Raw genomic sequence first — 21,400 nt, forward strand, 5'->3', positions numbered from 1 at the left:
GCAGCCATTTTTGACCTTCCTGACAGAGCCTTATTTTTTAAATCTGTGTCCGTTTATGTGGTAATAACTTCGGAATGCTTTTACCTATCCAAGCGATTCTGAGATTGTTTCCTCGTGACACATAGGACTTTAAGTTAGTGGTAAATTTTGGTCGATACATTCATTGTTTAATTGTGAAAAACACCAAAATGTAGCAAAAATTTGTATTTTTCTAAATTTAAATGTATCTGCTTGTAAGATAGATAGTTATACCACACAAAATAGTTGTTCATTTTCATTTCCCATATGTCTCCTTTTAGATTGGCATCGTATTTTGAACATCCTTTTATTTCTCTAGGACATTACAATGCTTAGAACTTTAGCAGAAATGTATCAAATTTTCAAGAGAATTTTAAAAGGCTATTTTCACGGGGAGCAGTTTAGTTGTGAAGTGGCTTTGAGGAGCCTATATAGAACAAACCCCCATTTTAAAAACTGCACTCCTCAAAGTATTTAAAACAGCATTTATAAAGTTTCTTAACCCTTTAGGTGTTTGACAAGAATTAAAGCAAAGTAGAGGTAAAATTGACTAATTGTATTTTTTTTGCATAAATTAATATTTAATCAATTTTTTTTTTTATTTTTTTTTTTGTAACGCCGAAGATTTTACCAGAGAAACGCAACTCCATATTTATTTCCCAGATTCTGCAATTTTTAGAAATATCCCACATGTGGCCCTAGTGTGTTTATGGGCTGAGGATTTTGGGGCCTTTTTTTTTTTATTAGAATATATTTTAGGCATCATGTCAGGTTTGAAGAGGTCTTGTGATGCCACAACAAAGGAAACGCCCCAAAAAGACCCTATTATGGAAACTACACCCCCACATGGAATTAATCTAGGGTTGTAGTGAGCATTTTGACCCCACAGATGTTTCATAGATTTTATTAGAATTGGGCAGTGAAAATAAAAAAAATCTTTTTTCTTCAATAGCTTTAGCTCAAAAATTTACATTTTCTCAACAAATAAAGGAAAAAAAGAACCCCAACATTTCTAAAGCAATATCTTCCGAATACGGCAATACCCCATAAGTGGCCATAAACTTTTGTTTGGGCACACAGTAGGGCTCAGAAGGGAAGGAGTGCCATTTGGCTTTTGGAGTGCAGATTTTGCTGCATTGGTTTATGGTCGCTATGTCGCATTTGAAAAGCCCCTGTTGAACCAAAACAGTGGAAACCCCTAGGAGTGAGCCCATTTTGGAAAATACACCCCTCAAGGTATTAATCTAGGGTTGTAGTGAGCATGTTAACCCCGCTTGTGTTTTGCAGAAATTAGTGTGTACTTAGTGTTGCAGACTGAAAATGGGAATTTTCCATAGATATGCCAATATGTGGTTCCCAGCTTGTGCCACCACAACAAGGCAGCTCTCTAATTATTATGCTGTGTTTCCCAGTTTTAGAAACACCCTACATGTGGCCCTAATCTTTTGCCTTATCTTTTGTCGGTGCACTAGACAGGGCCAGGAGTGGAAGAGTACCATGCGAAATTGAGGCCTAATTTGGCTATTTTACAAAGTATTGGTTCACAATTGCAGAGGCCCTGATGTGAAATAATAAACAAAACCCCTGAGAAGTTAGCCTATTTTGGAAATTTGACCCCTTTAGGCTTTTTCTTAAGGGGTGTAGTGAACATTTTCACCCCACAGGTCTTTTCCAGAAATCAATTCGCTGCGGATGGTGCAAATAAAATGTTTAATTTTTCCCTAGATATGCCATTTCAATGGCAAATATGTTGTGCGCAGCTTGTGCAACTGGAGACGCACACCCCAAAAATTGTTAAAAGGGTGCTACCGGGTATGGCGATGCCATATATGTGGAAGTAAACCACTATTTGGGTACGCTGTAGGGCTCAGAAGGGAGGGAGCGCCATTTGACTTTTGGAGCATGGATTTTGCTTGGTAGTAGTTTGGTTTAAAGTTATACTGGTATTTCAGTTTATAATGTGGGGGTACATGTGAGCTGGGCAGAGTATAATAGGGGAATAGTCAGGTGGTATAATAATGGGGTAAAAAAAAAACAATAAAATAATCCATAGATGTGTGTTACGCTGTGAAGCAATCCTTTCTGCACAGGCCGGTATCGCACTGAGATATGGCGTCCTTTCTTATCCCCTTTTGGTCCACACTCCGCACCGTTGCAGTTTGGGGAATTTTGCTGGGAAGTATTGTCCTGGCATAATACGGGCACCCTCGCTTGCAGCAGATACGTTTGGGCCCTACCTTTCCTGGTTACCTAATTTTAGGGCCTTGAGAAATCGCCATGTGAAACAGAAGAAATGTTCCCCTCTGATCTGCACAACTGCATATTCTTTCTTTCCGGACTTATTGGAGCCTTAAAGAGGCTCTGTCACCAGATTTTGCAACCCCTATCTCCTATTGCAGCAGATCGGCGCTGCAATGGAGATAAGAGTAACGTTTTTGTTTTTTTTTTAAAACGAGCATTTTTGGCCAAGTTATGACCATTTTTATATTTATGTAAATGAGGCTTTCTAAAGTACAACTGGGCGTGTATTGTGTGTAACATCTGGGCGTGTATTATGTGTGTTACATCTGGGCGTTTTTACTTCCTTTACTAGCTGGGCGTTGTGTATAGAAGTATCATCCACTTCTCTACACAACGCCCAGCTTCTGGCAGTGCAGACACAGCGTGTTCTCGAGAGATCACGCTGTGACGTCACTCACTTCCTGCCCCAGGTCCTGCATCGTGTCGGACGAGCGAGGACACATCGGCACCAGAGGCTACAGTTGATTCTGCAGCAGCATCAGCGTTTGCAGGTAAGTAGCTAAATCGACTTACCTGCAAACGCCGATGCTGCTGCAGAATCAAATGTAGCCTCTGGTGCCGATGTGTCCTCGCTGGTCCGACACGATGCAGGACCTGGGGCAGGAAGTGAGTGACGTCACAGCGTGATCTCTCGAGAACACGCTGTCTGCACTGCCAGAAGCTGGGCGTTGTGTAGAGAAGTGGATGATAATTCTATACACAACGCCCAGCTAGTAAAAGAAGTAAAAACGCCGAGATGTACATACACAATACACGCCCAGTTGGACTTTAGAAAGCCTCATTTACATAAATATAAAAATGGTCATAACTTGGCCAAAAATGCTTGTTAAAAAAAAACGTTACTCTTATCCCCATTGCAGCGCCGATCTGCTGCAATAGGAGATAGGGGTTGCAAAATCTGGTGACAGAGCCTCTTTAACTAATTTTATTTTTTCATAGACGTAGTGGTATCAGGGCTGTTTTTTGGCGGGACGAACATAAATTATTTGTACCATTTTGGGGTATATCTGACTTTTTGATCACTTTTTATCCTATTTTATGGGAGGCAAGGTGACCAAAAAACTGCAATTCAGGCATAGTTTTTTTGGGGGGGTTTTATACAGCGTTCGCTATGCGTTATAAATTACATTTTAAATTTTCTCTCCGGGTGAGTATGATTCTGGCGATACCAAATTTATAGCACTTTTTTAGGTTTTACAACTTTTTGCACAATAAAATTCCTTTTGTAAAAAGAATGTATTTGTTTTGTCGCCATGTTGTGAGAACCATAACTTTTTACATTTTTTCATCTACTGAGCTGTATGAGGGCTTGTTTTTTGCGAGACGAGCTATAGTTTTTATTGGTCCCTTTTTTGGATGCATGCGACTTTTTGATCACTTTTTATTCCAATTTATGTAGGGCAAAGTGACCAAAAAACAAATAACGGCCTGAACTATTTTTATATTTCAGTCCATTACGGTCACGGCGATAACAAATATATATGGTTTATTTTTGAGTTTTTCAATAATAAAGGACTTGATCAGGGAAAAAGGGTGATTTAGTGTTTTATTTTACTACTTGAAACTTATGTTATATGTTTTACAACTTTTTGTTTTCTTTTTCTTTTTAAACATTCTTTTGTTTATTTTGACATTTGAATATTCAAAACAGCAAAGTAGCAAAAAGACACTCCACGTGAAAAGAGTTATAACAAAACAAAACAAAATGGTTTTGCATACACATTTCCAATTCACATTGTACAGCAATCCTCTGACCCAGCAGAGTAAGGAAATACATTACAGATGGAAAATAAAAGTATAACAAAATGCATACACATCAGAGAAACATACTTTGCAATAATAAAAATGCAAACGAGGGAGTACGCACCACGGCGACCAGAACCACTCAATATCGCACTGCTATAATAAACACACCTTCTACGAGAGAGGATAGAAAATAGAAGCTAAACCAAAACCCCGAGAACTCTAGCTGCTGATATCCCATAGCCCACCCTAACAGACCCCCCTCCCAGGACAAGCTCCCACTCCATCCCCATCAAAAAGGGTCAATCCACCATCCCTACACCCCCACCCCGCCCGGATCGAGACCTATGCGTACGATAAGTATTCATCAGACTCACAGAACACCTTCCACTCCTTCCAAACTAAGCTCACACTCCTAGATGACACATCGTGAGGCTGCATAACCTCCTGCATTCTCTGCAAATGTAATATTTCCTGGAACCATTCCGTAATCGTTGGAGCACGAACAGTCTTCCAAAGATGAGTGATATCCGTGCGAGCTGCAATCAGAAGGAAGCTAATCAGAGTTTTCATATATGTGTGAATCGAGCCAGGGAGCATGGAAAAAAGCAACACCTCCGGAGACTTGGGCAGCCCCTGACCCATAATTTTACGAATCAGATCCACTACTCTAGACCAAAATGCGTGTATTAAAGGACACCCCCACCAGATATGCAACATTGTACCACCTGTGCTTTTGCAACGCCAACTTTCATCTGGTACTGCCGGATAAAAGGCGTGCAACAACGTCAGAACCCTATACCACCGGGATAAGATCTTATAATAAATCTCCTGGGCTTTACAAGAAATAGAAAATTTATGACATAGGACAAATGCTTTCGACAAATCAGCCACTGACTGGGTAAAGGCCAGATCCTTCTCCCACCCCTTCACAAAGGATGGAAGAGTACCAATACTCAAGTCTTGCAAAAGATTATAAATGAGAGATATAGGCTTTATCGGAGAAGAAGAAGCAATACACAATCGCTCCAGAGGAGTCAAGTCCCTATACAGACGCAGCTTCGTCTTATTAGCATTGTAAAAATCTTGTAACCTAAGAAAATCCCAGCGTCTAAGTATCAATCTTTCCGACTCCGGCACAATTAGATCAAAATCTGGTGGAAGGTCAGCGGAGAAGTTCTAGATGAGTAAGACAAATTGTGACTAAATCCCGGAGGGAAATCAGCATTGTTGGAGATCGACACCAATGGACCATCCGGAGGTAGCACCACAGCCAACCCCCCAAACCTTTTAAACGTGAGAACTACCTGTCCTGCCACAAACGTAAGTTGAGCATTTTTAGTAGCTGGATAAAATCGCAGTCTGAACCATGGGATAGTGACTAGGGGAACTGGCACCAAGGAGTCCTCCAACATCACCCACAACTTAGAGGATTTATGATGGACCCAATCCCCCACATCGCTTCCTCCTAACAAGAGTAGCCTTCGCAATCCTGGGGGATCTAGAACGCTAAATAAACCTGTTCAGAGCCTTACCCAACAACAGAAAAAACTGCCTAGGAAGTGCACACGGAATTGTCTGAAATAAGTACATCAAACGAGGAAAAACATTAATCTTAACTGCACTTATGCGTCCCAACCATGAAAAATCCATATTCTCCCATTTGGCCAAATCAACATGAAGAGCTTGAAGAAGAGGTAAGAAGTTGAGAGAGTAGGAATCCGCAAGATCCACCGGAATCTTTACCCCCAAATATTTCAAAGAACCCTCTTTCCATGAGAAGGAATAATTACTGCGCAGCTGTCTAATTTCCTCCGCCAGCAAAGAGATGTTCATAGCCTCACTCTTCGAGAGATTCATCTTGTAATTACTAAAGTAACTATACGTACGTATGGTTTTCAACCGGGACGGCAAAGATAAGTGCAGCTGTGTGATCTAAGCACGTTGGCTCAGTGGCTAGCACTATTGCCTTGCAGCGCTGGGGTCCTGGGTTCAAATCCAACCAAGGACAACATCTGCATGGAGTTTGTATGTTCTCCCCGTGTTTGCGTGGGTTTCCTCCGGGTACTCCTTTTTCCTCCCACACCCCAAAAACATACCAATAGGGAATTTAGATTGTGAGCCCCAATGGGGACAGTAAAAAAAGAGGACCTCTGTAAAGCGCTGCGTAATATGTCGGCGCTATATAAGTAACTGAAATAAATATAAGTAACTGAAATAAATAAATAAAACAAAAAATCATCTGCGAAGGCAGACACTTTAAATTGCATCTCGCCCACCTGGATGCACCGTATGTCACTATTGTTCCTCACTGCAACCAATAAATGCTCCACGGCGAATAACAAGGGTGAGAGTGCCATTCCATAAACGGAGCAGTGCCTGAGGATACGTATAAAGCGACAGTATGTGCGTCGTCCTCAACCGACCCACCCTCATCTGACGCAAGGCTGCCTCCAAGAATCCCCAGTCCACCCGATCAAAGGCCTCCTCAGCATCCAAAGGAATGCTATTCCGCTTGACATGGTGTATCAATGAGAAGGTCTTGAGTGTATTGTCACGTGCTTCACGCTTTGGTACAAAACCCAAAAAACCGCGTAGCTCGCAATACACCTGATAAAAACACGTTGCCTATAGAGGAATCAACCACAATAGAAAGTAAACTATGATGGACCATGATATAATCGAGTCTACTGTAGGAGTTATATGCAAACGAAAAAAGAGTAGTCCCTATCCTCTGGATGAGATAAGCGCCACGCATCACACAACTGCATATCTCTGAGCCTCTTATTCAACTTATTATAAGCCAATGATGTCTCACCTGAAAAGGTATCAATTAAAGGGCTAATGGCCAAATTGAAATCTCCACACAAAATCGGAGTACCCGAAGAAAAGGCACCCAACTCGTCTAACATTTTAAGGAAAAAAGCAACTTGGTTAGTATTAGGAGAATTTACATTGGCAACTGTAACCATACGATCACCAAATTCACACTTAAAGGGAATGTGTTGCCAGAAAAACATGTTTTTTTGTTTTTTTTTTTAATAAAACATTTAGTGTGTAGGTGATTAAACATTGTTCAAATTTTTTTTATTTTTTTCACGAGTCAGGAAATATTATAAATTAATTCTAATTTATAATATTTCCCATTGCTGGTCACTAGATGGAGCTATTCCCAAAATTGCAGCATTGCATGTGGTAAAGCAACCACATTGCTTTATGCTGCAAAATTGGGTAAAAAGGCCTCGCTCTAGTGAGCTCTCATCATCCCCCCCCTCCTTTATCCTGGCTAGTGCCGGGATAAACGAGGGGTTTGAACAGTCTAACCTCCTACACTGTGTGTCGCCATTTTTTGAGCTAACACACAGTGTAGTAGGTTTACATACAGTAGTAAACGTACACAAACACGAACATACATAGAAATCTCTTACCTGCTCCTGCCGCCGCGGCTCCCTCCGGCCCGTCCGCTCCGTCTGCTGCCGCTGGTCCAAGTGCAGAAGTCCGGAAGCCGCGACCGGAAGTAGTAATCTTACTGTCCGGCCGCGACTTCCGGTCCACAGGAAAATGGCGCCGGACGGCGCGCATTTCAAATTGGACTGTGTGGGAGCGGCGCATGCGCAGTTCCCACACAGATGGCGTACATGTTAGTGGATGGAACGGGCCCCGTTCGCAGTCCCTATGGGACTGTGGCTGCCGTATTCCATGTCTGTATGTGTCGTTAATCGACACATACAGAAATGGAAAAAAAAATGGCAGCCCCCATAGGGAAGAAAAAGTGTAAAAATAAGAAAAAGTAAAACACAAACACACAAATAAATATAAACGTTTTTAATAAAGCACTAACATCTTTAACATATTAAAAAAAAAATTGTGATGACACTGTTCCTTTAAGAAAAATATCCATGAGGGAATCTACCACCTTAACCTGAAAGGATTTATGCAAAAATATGGAGACCCCTCTAGTCTTACCATTCGGATAAGTACAATGATAGCCTATCGGGTAATATTTATTTTTAATTATCGGCATGTGATCAGTGTGGAAGTGGGTTTCTTGTAAACAGAGAACCTGGATTTTACGTTTATGAAAGGAATACAAGGCCTGCGACCTCTTCTCTGGAACATTAAATCCCTTCACGTTCAGGGAAGCAATAGTAAAATCAGCCATTATCCAAGAACGCGAAGGAACCCAAAAATTGACCAGCTAAAAAAAACAGAACCGATCAGACCAGTCGCCGCGATGCCCATCCTAACACAAATGACATAAATTCTCCACATGAAATGCCACGTATACATTTCAAGCAAATAGATCAGCATAACATAAATGAAAAAAATACCATAAAGACAAGCGAAACATCCTGTCTAGATAAACTATGTCGTGCCTCTAAATCTAGCCTCTAAACCCAGGGATTCTCAGTGAAAACCTATGTGGGGAACACGGAAGACTACTGTCGAACAGAAAAAATCCACTCAGAACAGTAAGATTCGTCTCCTCGGCCTATCAAACCACTGCAACCTGAAAAAAAGGTTATAAAAATACATTCAAAGGGACAAACCGTTATTACAATGAGAGTATCCAGATAGGGGATGCAAACGAGCCTGGCAGGGGTCCTCAAAAACGCCTTCACACCTTAATAACTAAGAGTCCAGCACTAAGCCCCAGCATAATCGAAACGTCAAGTCAATATATCTCAGCCGGTGACTCCCCTACAGGCTCTAGTGTAGGAAAACACAAAAAGACCCCTTTTGAAGAAATACCAGCATCAGAAATGGGCTAAAAGGGAAGGCGCCTTCAACGCTTCCCATGTGCTGGAGGAGACAATCTTTGCCTCCAACGTTGTCTCTGCGGCAGTGGAGATTTGGACCTGTCCCTACGTCCAGGCCTGATCCTCCCGATGTACGACGAACCAGGCAAAGGCATACGATCCACTTGGAAGGACTCCTAATTCGGTAATGATATATCGGGCAAACCCAAGGCCCGTAGAAAAACTGGGAGATCTGCATAAGTAGACAACGAAACAGTTTTGTCCTCCATCCTCACATGCAGAGCAAAGGGGAAACCCCAACGGTAGGGAATACCACGTTGTTGCAAAATGGATAAGAGGGGTCGCATCAAACCTCGTTGCCAAAGTGTTCTCACCAAATCCGGGACTTTGCTCCATCAAAATTGATCTCATTCTGCAATCTCGCTTTTTGCAAAATATTCTCCTTCAAACCGTAATAGTGGATACGACAGATGACGTCACGCGGTCTCGAAGAATCTGCTCTCTTTGGTCTCAGAGCCCTGTGTGCGCTATCAATCTCAATGTGGGTATCCACAGGTCGGGGGAGCAAGGTGTTGAAGATACCCGTCAGTGTAGGAATCAGATCTGGAGTAAGCGTTGCTTCCGGCAGGCCCCTAATCCGTATATTATTCCGTCGATTTCTGTTCTCTAAATCATCCAATTGCGACTAAAGTTGGATATGCTGTGAAGCAGACAAATTCTGAGCCTCCTTTTGTAATTGAATGGAAGCAGACATAGATTCTTGCAGTGACTCCAGCTTCACTACTTTAGATTGCAGAGTAGAAACCTCCACTTTTACCACATGTAAGTCACGTCTCCACGCCATTTTCAAGTCATTGGCCAGAGTGTCTATATCTTGCTTTGAGGGAAGGAGCGCCAATAGTGCCAGCAATGTCTGGCGTTGGCAAATCCACCATCTGGTTCCCCTGGGAAGAAGGTAATGGAGATGACACCTCTACTGTAACCACCCCGAGATCTCCTGGGGTAAGCATGTAACTGGGGGTACAACAACATCATCCGAGGATGAGGCTTCCATATCAGTCATAGCAGTAACCGATGCTTTAGGGGTCTGAGATGGTGCCTGCAGGAACAATCTCCCAGGCACCGAAGCATAGTCTAACAGATACTCCTCTCCTAGATAATGCAGTTACACATGGTCCGCCTCCGCACCATCTCCCTCCATCACCTCCTCTCTCACCTCTTCCGCTCTCAGCACATGGCATCCGCCATCTTGACTCATCCTCGTGCAACCTCCGGCATCCTGAGTTAGGTGTCTCACCAGCTTCCCAATCGGCCCATCACTTGCAGTGTCAGTCGGTCAGTCGGTTTTGTTGCAGTGTCAGTTCCCCTCCTACCGAGCAATCCGTGCAGGGCTCCGCTTGGCACACACTGCCGGAGCATGCAGTAATGGTGGCGTCGCTGGTCTGTCCGACCCTGAATCACTCTCGCCCAGTTCACCGAACGACTGAAAACAATTCGAAATCGTGGTATCCGACCCCCCTGTCGTCTGGGACCCTCTAGGGATCTTTTTGGAGCGGGTTTTCCCCATTATGCTGCTGGTTTGTCCCTTGAAAGCAGAGGCCTAAGCAGAGCACACCTCACACATGTCTGCACTCCAGCGCGCCTAGCTAAGTCCCCCTTGCCCGGGATTTTTCTATGGAATCTGCGACGGAGGTGAGCACAGCCTTATGTAATTGATCAGTAAAAATTTTAACACTCACTGTCATCTCCTTAACTTAATTGGCCACTTGTGATTTCTCCTCCTCCAGGCTGCGAATTTCCAGGGATTGGAGCTAGCTTCAGTTCCTGCCCTTAGAGGTGGATGTCAGCTGTAACATACAGCTGACATCCACCGCTGATGACGCCGGCACAGCTCCTGAGCCGGCACCATCTTGCCGTCGGCTATGGAAGCCTTTTAGGCCACACCTCCGGGGCGGGGCCTGGAAGCTTCCATACTAGGCAGATCGGGTGGGCCAGTATTAGGCCTCCGGTTGCCATTGCAGCCACCGGCAGCTTGCCGATGAGCTGCAAACTGCAAAAATGAAGCAATCGCTTTTGACCGCTGCATTTAAGGGGTTACTGGCTGGGATCGAAGCTAACTTCAGCCTCCACCATTACAGCAGGGTGTCAGCTATGGCTGACATCCCAGGATGATGGCACAGACTCCGCTTCTGAGCCGGTGCCATCCATTTGTCATAGTAAAACGGAAAAATGCGGGAAGCACTAGCTTTCCATGATGTATCCATATGACAAATGTTGGGAAGGGGTTAAAATACCCCTATGTACACAATCATGTCTCCCTACAGCGATGTATGAGGTTAAAAACCCCTATAACAATGTATGTACTGTGTACTAATAAAGTATACCAAAATTACAATGCAAGGTATCAATCAAATGCATAGTTGCATAGTTTGTACGGATGAAAAAAGACACATGTCCATCAAGTTCAACCAGGGGTTGGGAAAAGGGAAGGGAAACATTTCTACACATAGGAGCTAATATTTTTTTGTTCTAGGAAATTATCTAAGCCTTTTTCAAAGCCATCTACTGTCCCTGCTGTGACCAGCTCCTGAGGTAGACTATTCCATAGATTCACAGTTCTCACAGTAAAGAAGGCTTGTCGCCTCTGCAGGTTGAACCTTTTTTTCTCCAGACGGACGGAGTGCCCCCTTGTTTTTTGAGGGGGTTTTACATGGAACAGGATTTCACCATATTTTTTGTATGTGCCATTAATATATTTATATAAATTAATCATGTCCCCCCTTAGTCGTCTTTTTTTCAAGGATAAATAGGTTTAGTTCTTTTAATCTTTCCGCATAACTTAGGTTCTCCATGCCCCTTATTAGCTTCGTTGCTCTTCCTTATATTTTTTCCAACTCCAGGGCATCCTTTCTATGAACTGTAGCCCAGAACTGAACTGCATATTCTAGATGAGGCCTCACTAATGCTTTGTAAAGTGGTAATATTACATCCCTGTCCTGCGAGTCCATGCCTCTGTTAATACACGACAATATCTTGCTGGCCCTTGAAGCAGCTGATTGACATTGCATTCTGTTATTTAGTTTATGATTTACAAGTACATATACAATGAAGAACGACAAAGCCAGCAGCCCGGCGATACGCGTGGGGTCTATTGCACCTCGTAGTGATCTAGTCACCACAATCCCTCTCTCTCATGGTTGTATTTTGGTGTACTTTATTAGTACATTGTATATGCATTTGTTTGATACCTTGCATTGTCTTAGTCGTTTTTAACCTACATCGTTGTAGGGAGACATGGTAGTACATAATGGTATTTTAACCCAGGATGCATATCTCATACATTTGTTTTCTATCTTATTGGTGGTGCATGCTTTATAATAAGTCTTTTTTCCATGAGTGATTATCCTGTGGCCTAACCAGGGGCCAGGACTGGGGTGCAGCACACATTTGTGCGTTTTTAAGTGTTTTTAGAATTTGTCTATTTGCTTTATACTTTGCTGCATTTTTTTTGTATTGTAGTAATAACGTGATTTCATTCATAGATGTGCATTCTGGTATTCGTGTGTCCTTGCTTTACACATTTTTCACATGTTTATTGCACACGTTGCCTGGCACTCTTACAATATCCGTTTGTGCTGCCCGCTACTCTTTATTGATACTGTTGTGATGTCACGATGTCCAAATTTGCGGATGGATACCAGTTGAACAAATTTTCCTGTAAATGCGGCAGAATTTTTCCGCACGGAAATTGACCGGTGGGGCATATTTTAAAATCGATTTCTGTTGCAAATTTTCACTGCAGATTTCACCCTTTTCAATGAGGAGTTAGAGCTGCAGCAAAATCAGCACGTTACACACGGATTTATGGCGTATTTTTCCACGTCTGTATTTAGACTTCGGCTCTGTTCACACTTGCGTTGCTATTCCCCTTGTTCTGCTCTGTCATAGCAAATAATGGAAACACCGGATCCGTTGCATGACTGACACCAATTGCGCCCTATGGAACCCATTGCCGGCCAAAATAGCACAACAATTGTGCATGATGTGAACAGAGCCTAAAAACAACCAGACTTTTTTCTATCTTACCTGCTTTTGGCGCTACAAAATGACTTCTGATAAGGCCAATACCTTTCCCCCTACAGAATGTAATACCTTTTTACCTAGACTACCTCGGTAAGGTATAGGAGGTCAGAATGAAATAACCTTATTTGATACTTTGCCAAAACCTGCAGAGTCCAGTGATGACGCACTCCTCCACATGGGACAGTAGGGCTGCGGATAGGGCCAAGTCATTTTTATGCTTACAAATAGAGTAATATAAATGACAATAACCTATATAGATATCTTTATATGGATGTATTGGCAGCGCCCGGCTTTGTATTGTCTGTGTGTAAATGGTCACAATGTCCGCACATTTGCCCAGAGCTGGTGAACTTTGAAACAAATGGAAAGAAATGATGAAAGACACTTTTATAGAGATCGGCTCCAACACTTCACAGCAAACTGTTTATTGCCCTGTGAAAAGTGGAGTCTTGGCATGTGTAAAGAATATAAGCAAGATGTATGAGTCTTTCAGAGCATTTAGGTGAGTAGAACAAAGGACATTCAGTTGTGATTCTTGCAATACCTGTGCAGTAAGTGGAAACCTAAAAACTCAACACAATCTCTCCTGTTCTGAGGCGAATGTCAGCAGATCCGTTTTCCGAGGGAGATGTCCCTGTATCTCTATGGAATGACAGGGCAGGGTGTAGATTATGTCGATTGTTTCATCCTGTAGGTGTCTATATTCCCCGCTGCTGGTTTATCTTGTACTACTAAACCGGACTCAAAGTCATAAGTCTGGCGTACTCATAAGAGGAGCGCTGCCCCCGCCTCTCCTTGACCAACTCTGCAGTGACTGACGGCCGATGTGGCAGGAAAGAAGGGTCGGGCATGTTTGGATCTTCTGTCCCCACAGGAAATAAGCTGCTGCCAGAGGCGGCTCATTCACCTTTCCTCTTAGAAATAAACACGCATGCTCGGTCCGGAGAAATAGCTTCTTTGGCTCACCGTTATTTAAAGTGTTTGGCCACCCTAAGAGTCATTTGTAATTCAGACATATCTTTTTACTTTTTAGGGGGGTTGAATACTTTTGCAAAACAGGATAGAAGCTGAAATGTTGCACATGTAGGTGAATAACAGATCCACTGTAATCTTATTTTATTGGAGGTTTGTATTTAAGAGACGTGCACCCCACTCTATAGGCCCTATTCAGAGTTTTTTGCAGGCAGAAAAAAATCTGCCTCAAAATTCCTGAAGAAATTCTGTGGCAGATTTTGACCTGCCTGCGCTTTTTTGCCGCGGTCTTCGCTGCGTTTTTTGTTTGCAGCCATTAAAGTTAATGCAAGGACCGCGGGCAAAAAATGTTGTAAAAAAACGCTCGGAAACTAGGGCCACAGGTTTTTTCTGCCTCCCATTGATTTCAATAAGAGGTCAGTGTCGGAAACCGTGGCAAGAAAGGATAAGCCGCTTTTTTTCCCACGCAAACGGCTAAAAGCCGCCCAGGAAAAAAACACTCTCTGCCTCCCGTTAAAATCATTGGGGAGTGATTTCGGAAGTTTGTTGGTGTTGATTCCAACACTGTTTCCGTGTCAAAATCAGCGCCAAAAAAACTCAGTGTGAACAGAGCCTTTGACAGCCTTTCCCCATATACTTTTTTTTGGAGTACAACTTTTGCATTATTGGCTTTCTCTCCCTTTTAGTGCCGCTATTCATATATGGTTGGTATGGAGCCACTATTCAGGTCAATAGGTCAATTCTCCCAAAAATATCTGAATGGATAAAAAAATGAGACTGTATTAAGTCTAGTAGTCCGGTAATAATGCATGGTATGAATGGAGGGATGACTATGTATTTTTTTTCCTTGGGTGCAACATTTACCAAGAAACCGATCCTGTTACATGAACATTGCTGATGGAAAGTCAACAGGTTCATGTTCGTGATAAGAACGCTGTTTTATGGCAAGCAATTATATATTTGATCAATTCAGTAATCGATATCTGTTAATAGAATTGCAGATCATGCTGTTATCTGAACTTTTTTATGTAAAAGTTGGTAGGATACAAAGTCATAACACATTTCAGGAAGTTTATATTTTCTTCTAGTGGAAGCTGTAGATTTATTTGCACAGTTCAGAGATATTACAAGTAGAAGTATTGTGGGGGTCTAAGAATAAGTATTAATTAGCAGTTCACAGAAATTAGTGATGGAAATGTACTGCCTTTATAGGCAATGACCAATTAACAATCCAATTATTAGTATTTTTTTTTATCCTGCCTACAAGGCAGGTCTGATTTTCCCTTAATCTTTCATACGTCATACAGTACTTGTATCTTTGCTTTAACAGGAAAGAGGTTGTACAGGATTAGAAAAACATGGATGCTTTCTTCCAAAAATAGCGCCACACCTATCCACAGGTTGTGTGTGGTATTGCAGCTCAGCCTCATTTACTTCAATGGAGCTGAGCTGCAATACTAGACATAACCCATGGACAAACACATATATAGACGCAATATACACATAGACACACTATACAATACACTACCAGTCATCTACCACCATTAACTTGTGAAGAAAAAGCATCTTGTCTCAACTGGTTGACTATGCATGTGACCTATACAGTTAGTGTGATTGTATAGATAAGATAGCAGTATGGTTGGAGGGATTGGAACACCCCTATCCACAATTATACCAGGACATGTCCCACAAAACTTGTAGCCCTTGTTCGTGAAAAGAAAAATCACTAGAGCAATCCTATCCACATCTGCATGAAGTTTGTATGGTCTCCGTGTTTGCATTGGTTTCCTCCTCCCACACTCCCAAAAAATACTGATATTTTTTGGCTTCCCTTGAAATTGGCCCTAGGGTGTATGTGTCTGTTTGACATAGGGAAATTACATTGTGAGCCGCCTTGTGGGGAGGGACTGATGGGAATGATGATAAACTCTGTGCAGCGCTGCAGAATTTGTTGGTGCTATATAAGCAACAGGAATAAATAAATATTCCATGGCCTCGAGAATGATCTTGTTTTCTTCAATATTTTTCACTTCTCGCACTGAAACGTCTACAGATTGGTCAAAAAGGGTTAAAATCTAGGTATAAATCCACAATGGTAGTACGTGAGCTTCAAATGCACGTTGCTAATGCTATGAGCACAAGATATGTAAAGTGATCCTGGCTGAAAATCGACATTCTTCATGAAAGAGAATAAGCTCTTTATATGCTGCGTTCACATGTGGTTATTTTCTTTATGCAGATGAACAATAAAAGGGCGTTCTAGTTGACTAAGCCGGGACGATAGCTTACATTGACCCCCACTCGAGCATGGTAATACAATCTCCCCAACATATAAATGTGCACATGTGATAATCCATGAACTTTATACATTCTTTCCTACACAATGTTCAATATGGTAGGGCCGAGGTTGGTGCTGTACAATGTTAACATGAGACTTGACTAATGGCCTTGGTATATCCCCTAATGACCTGCTCGATCATTTCACAAAGAGATCTTACATGTATCTTTCAACTAAAATAGTTTTCTGTCTTGCAGGTCCCAGCAAATCTCCATGCCTGTGGTTATGCAGTTCGGACATGCTGAGACCCTCTTGCCGTTACTGGCCCTAATGGGACTGTTTAAGGATGAGAAACCTTTGACAGCTGAGAACTTCTCCACACACATGGAGCAGAAGTTTCGCAGTGGCAGAATTGTCCCTTATGCCTCCAACCTGGTGTTTGTCTTGTACCACTGTGACTTGGCAGAGAGTCCTAAGGAAGAGTACCAAGTTCAGATGCTACTTAATGAAAATCTTCTTCCTTTTCCCCATTCTCAAGAGTCTGTCTGTCTTTTTGAGGACTTGAAGAAGCAGTACAGCCACCTCCTTGACAGCTGCCATGTTAAAGACGAATGTCAACTGACAAAATTAGCTCACACCTCTGAGGGCGAGCTATGAGATGGTCAAGATTAGATAAAGGGCGGCAGTTGTTGGCAGGATATAATCCACCAGCTGCTGGCAGGCAATAGATCCTGTTCTTTTTGGTGAAATCCTATGACACATGGATTTCTATGTATTACCAATGATTTCTGTTTCCTCCACCTCTGGTGACAGGGTTAATTTTGTTTTTTTTGTGTTTTTTTGGCTTGCCTACCATAAGCTGGAGGGGGCCAATATGCAGTCAGTATTTTTCATGAGCATAATTGCAATATAACCATGGTGTTCTCGTGGAGTTTTTGTGCAATATTTAACTTTGGCAATTCAGATTGGAATCTCTTTTTGGCAATATGGATTTTGTGATGTGATCATGTTTAATCATCTACTTTTCCAAAGTTTCGGGGTGAAAACTGACTTTAAATATGGACCTGACAGTAGATGCAATAACAAGTACACTTCTATAACTGACCATTATAAATTGTTGACGCACAAACAGCGGTCTTTGGGCTGAATATATATTGTTAGTAGTAATGAATTCGTTGAGTTCCCTTCTTGGCAGCTTTTACATTATATTTATGGGATTACCTCATGCATTTAGTATTTTTGTCTACATATTTGGAGTTGGATAAGAGCCTTGTGTGTGGGTAGTAACAGCCAAGATGGGATTTAATAGCCTGTATTGAGAGGTTTTCCAATTTACAGATGATCTTATCCAAACAAGTGTTTTCACAGACCGACCTTTCAGGAGAATATTTGGTTCTCAAACTAATTATGAGTTTCTAAATGCTTGTACAGGTTATTGGCTGGAGATAATTAAACTGACGACTTAATTTTTAAGGTGCAACTGACAAAAAAGTATTTTCAGGAATCACGGGTGTAGGTATGGGGGATGCAGTGGTGCCGTCGTAATTTGTGACCTGCATCGTCCGTCCCATAGTGCTATCCGTGTTCAGTACAGAGGTGCTATTACTAAACAAACTAATAGAAGGATTCCACAAGGCTGAGTTATGCCACTTATAGAAATGTTATATTTATAGTATATATACATCACATGTATTGGGCCCAGTTTTTAATTTTCGTAAGGGGCCAGGAGCTCCACCTTCTCAATAGTCGTCAATGAGTGAGATCTTTATTCCTTCTCTAGATGAGCAAAGCCATAGTTTCTAGATCTGACATAAGGATGGCCAAAGTGTCCAGATAGCTCACTGACCAGGATGGTTGCGAAGACAGTTGCAAAGGTCTTGGACCATCTGGGTTCTGGTTTATATATCTTAAGCTGGCCATACTATTGATTGGCCAAAATTGTGGCCCGATCCTAAATTTGATCTGTCCATCAACATACCAGACTGAACCGGCAGATCATGGACATAAGATGCTGTAAAAAAAACAAAATGCGCCCTCGCAAATTTGGGAACTATTAGCCGTAATTGGCTGATTATGCTTTACATTAATAGTTTCTGCCAATGGCCGGTCGATAAAATAATCACTTTTTCATTAGACAGACAATTGTGAACGTCATTTATTAAAACGAGCTGAAATAGTCAAAATCGCCCACTTAGACCGACTTTCATCTTCTGTATGGCCAGCTTTAATGCTGGAGAATACACCGTGAACACCATCTTTCTCTTTTCTAAAAGATCTGCCTCAAGTTCATTACCCAAAGTCTCCTTGTGCAATATGGAATGCTTATGTTGATCAGAAGCTCTTATGCTCTTATGGTCAGAGCGATGATGGGAATTGGGCCAGGTATGATGATCATAAATTTGACATGCTTCATTTTTATTGTGTATTATTTTTTAAAGCATGTGTGATTGTTTTTTTTTTTTTTCTAAATATGTAATGCTAGATTGAGAATATGGACTTTTGTTCACAGCTTAAAAGAATGTTTCAATTCACTGAAAGCAAGAAAATATCTTAAAATAATAAGGATCAGAAGAATACCAAAGTATTAAAAAGATACATAAATGTTTACAATGTACAAGCTTTATTTACATAAAATTGGAAAAGCACTTTAGGCCCAGTTCACAAGGAGTTTTTTGACACGGAAACCGTGTCGGAAAATGCGCCAAAAAACATCGAAAATGCCTCCCATTGATTTCAATGGGAGGCAAAGGCGGTTTTTTTCCCGCGTTTGCAAAAAAACGCTTGCGGGGAAAAAGCGACATGCCCTATCTTCAGGCGTTTACATCTCTGACCTCCCATTGATGTCCCATTGAGGCAGAGAAAGCGTAATTCGCGGTGTTTTTGCCCGTGGCACTCAATGGGCGCAAGCGAAAAACACCACGAAAAACGCGGCAAACGGCATGCAGGCAGAATTTGGTGTGAACATATTCCATATGGATATCTATATCAAAAGGGCAAATTATATAATAAAACTGTAGCGTTTTGGGCAGTATTATAATAGGGGTATCTGTGGGAAAATAAAGTACTGAAGTACAATTTGCCATAAACTTACATTATAACTTACTTGCAACATCAGTTAGATTTTAAAGCAATAAATGACAAATTTTGGGTCAGTGTAACTTTTTTGAACAATTGAAGCTATTGGACCAAATCATTCAGTCTCCAAGCCCAAAGTATTATTACACATTGTCCAGGAACAAAAATAGCCGTGCACTGCACATACAACGTAATTGCTGCTGAATATTACATGTGCTGAACTATTATTGGTGTCATTGAAAAATATTAAAGTCTATGTATACCTTCACAACCAAGTTTTCTTGGCGTTTTTTTTTATTACCCCAAAGTTTCTGAAATGAAAACTGGATCAACTTTGGTCTGTGATGAAATAGTCTTGATAAAAATATTCTATTGTTCTGTGTCTACAGCTCATATATACAGTACTGCGCAGAAGTTTTGGGCAGTTGTGGAAAAAATGCTTCAAAGTAAGAATGCTTTCAAAAATAGAAGTGTAAGGCTATGTTCACACAGAGTTTTTTGCAGGAGGAAAATTCTGCCTCAAAATTCAGTTTGGGATTTTGAGGCAGATTTTGTCCTTCCTGCACATCGTTTGCCGCGATTTTCGCCGCGTATTTCGCAGCGTTTTTCGCTCGTGCCCATTGAGTGCTACGGGCAAAAAACACTGCGAAATACGCTCTCTTTGCCTCCCATTGATGTCAATGGGAGGTCAGAGGCGTAAACGTGCGAAGATATCTCATGTCCCTTCTTTCTCCCACGAGGCGGTTTTACCGCTCGCGGGAGAAAACGCCCCCGCCTCCCATTGAAATCAATGGGAGGCATTTTCGGCCAGTTTTTGACGAGTTTTGCGGAGAAGTTTCCGCTCCAAAAAGCTCGTCAAAATACTCTGTGTGAACAGGGCCTTAATAGTTTTTTTTTTTTTTATCCATTAACAAAATACAAATCAATATTTGGTGTAACCACACTTTGCCTTCGAAACAGCATCAATTCTAGCTGTTCTGGTATTTTGTGCACTATGTGCAAATTTCCCTATAAAAAGATGGTGTTCAGGACCAAACTTGTTGTATTTAGGCACATACTGAGGCCTTACTTACATGAACCTGTTAAACATCCGTGGGACGGCCGTTGAAACAGCGGCCGTCCCATGGACCTATGTAATTTTCAACGGACCGTGTGAAGGGTTCATGCGAAAATAGGACATGTCCATTCTTTCCGCGCATCACGCATCCCTCCATAGACTCTCAACTATGGGGGATGCGTGACATCACGTCCCGCAGCGCTGAGCACGGATGCACCTCGGACGTGAAAAACTGCAGTTTTTCATGTCCGAGATGCGCAGCGCTCGTGTAAATAAGCCCTTACACTGAGAGTAGGAGCAGGACAGCAGAAAATAGACCTCAGAAGGGTGCCAGCCTCCAGGAATTCAACACCGGTTACAGGACAGAGCAAGCTATGCAGGTATCATGTCTATCAATACTGTGAATAGCACAGGATATATTACCTCCTTATATCTGCCAAACTGGGTTTGCGCCTGCAGTAACCATTATGGTAGTGGAATGATTTTTCCATACATAAAGAACACAATGAAAGCTCTAGACTTCCGTCTCAAATTGCGCCAAAGAAATGGCATACTTGGCGTGTGCCAAATTGATGTGTTTTACACACTTTTTATACTTCAACTGTTTTAAAAAGTGTCTAGAAAAAGGGAACGACTAAGAGGAGTTACAAAATGTGAATGTTGTGCACCATTTTTTTGGGCGCAAAATATTGGTGTCGAGTATTGCCATGAGGTGGAGAAAGGAAGGGAAATGTGTCTAACCTGTCTAGCATGATGCGCCAAATTTATCATATGGAGTCGTCATTGTGATAAATTTGGTGCGGTTTCTGCCTGTACTTTCAGTGGGAGAGAGAATAAAATAATGGAAAACACGTACAGAATAAAAAAAATGCACATGAGACGTTAGTAATCCAATTACAGCTAAGAGTAGACTATAAAAAGTAAGGCTGGGTTCACACGACCTATTTTCAGACGTAATGGAGGTGTTTTACGCCTCGAATTACGTCTGAAAAAACGGCTCCAATACGTCGGCAATCATCTGCCCGTTACTTTCAATGGGTCTTACGATGTTCTGTGCCGACGACCTGTCATTTTACGCGTCGCTGTCAAAAGACGGCGCGTAAAATTACAGCC

General features: G+C 41.9%; 1 protein-coding gene across 1 annotated transcript in view; it reads left to right on the top strand.

The window, feature by feature from the left end:
• The window catches only part of MINPP1 (multiple inositol-polyphosphate phosphatase 1), a 59,453-nt gene extending 39,952 nt beyond the window's left edge, over positions 1–19,501 (top strand). The window contains exon 6 of the mRNA XM_075841197.1: positions 16,413–19,501. Within this exon, the coding sequence (XP_075697312.1) occupies positions 16,413–16,812 (400 nt within the window). The 3' untranslated portion in view covers positions 16,813–19,501. The remainder of the gene's footprint in view (positions 1–16,412) is intronic.
• Positions 19,502–21,400: the final 1,899 nt, after the last annotated feature.

This window comes from Rhinoderma darwinii, chromosome 11 (genome assembly GCF_050947455.1).
Source record: "Rhinoderma darwinii isolate aRhiDar2 chromosome 11, aRhiDar2.hap1, whole genome shotgun sequence".
Taxonomy (NCBI): domain Eukaryota; kingdom Metazoa; phylum Chordata; class Amphibia; order Anura; family Rhinodermatidae; genus Rhinoderma; species Rhinoderma darwinii.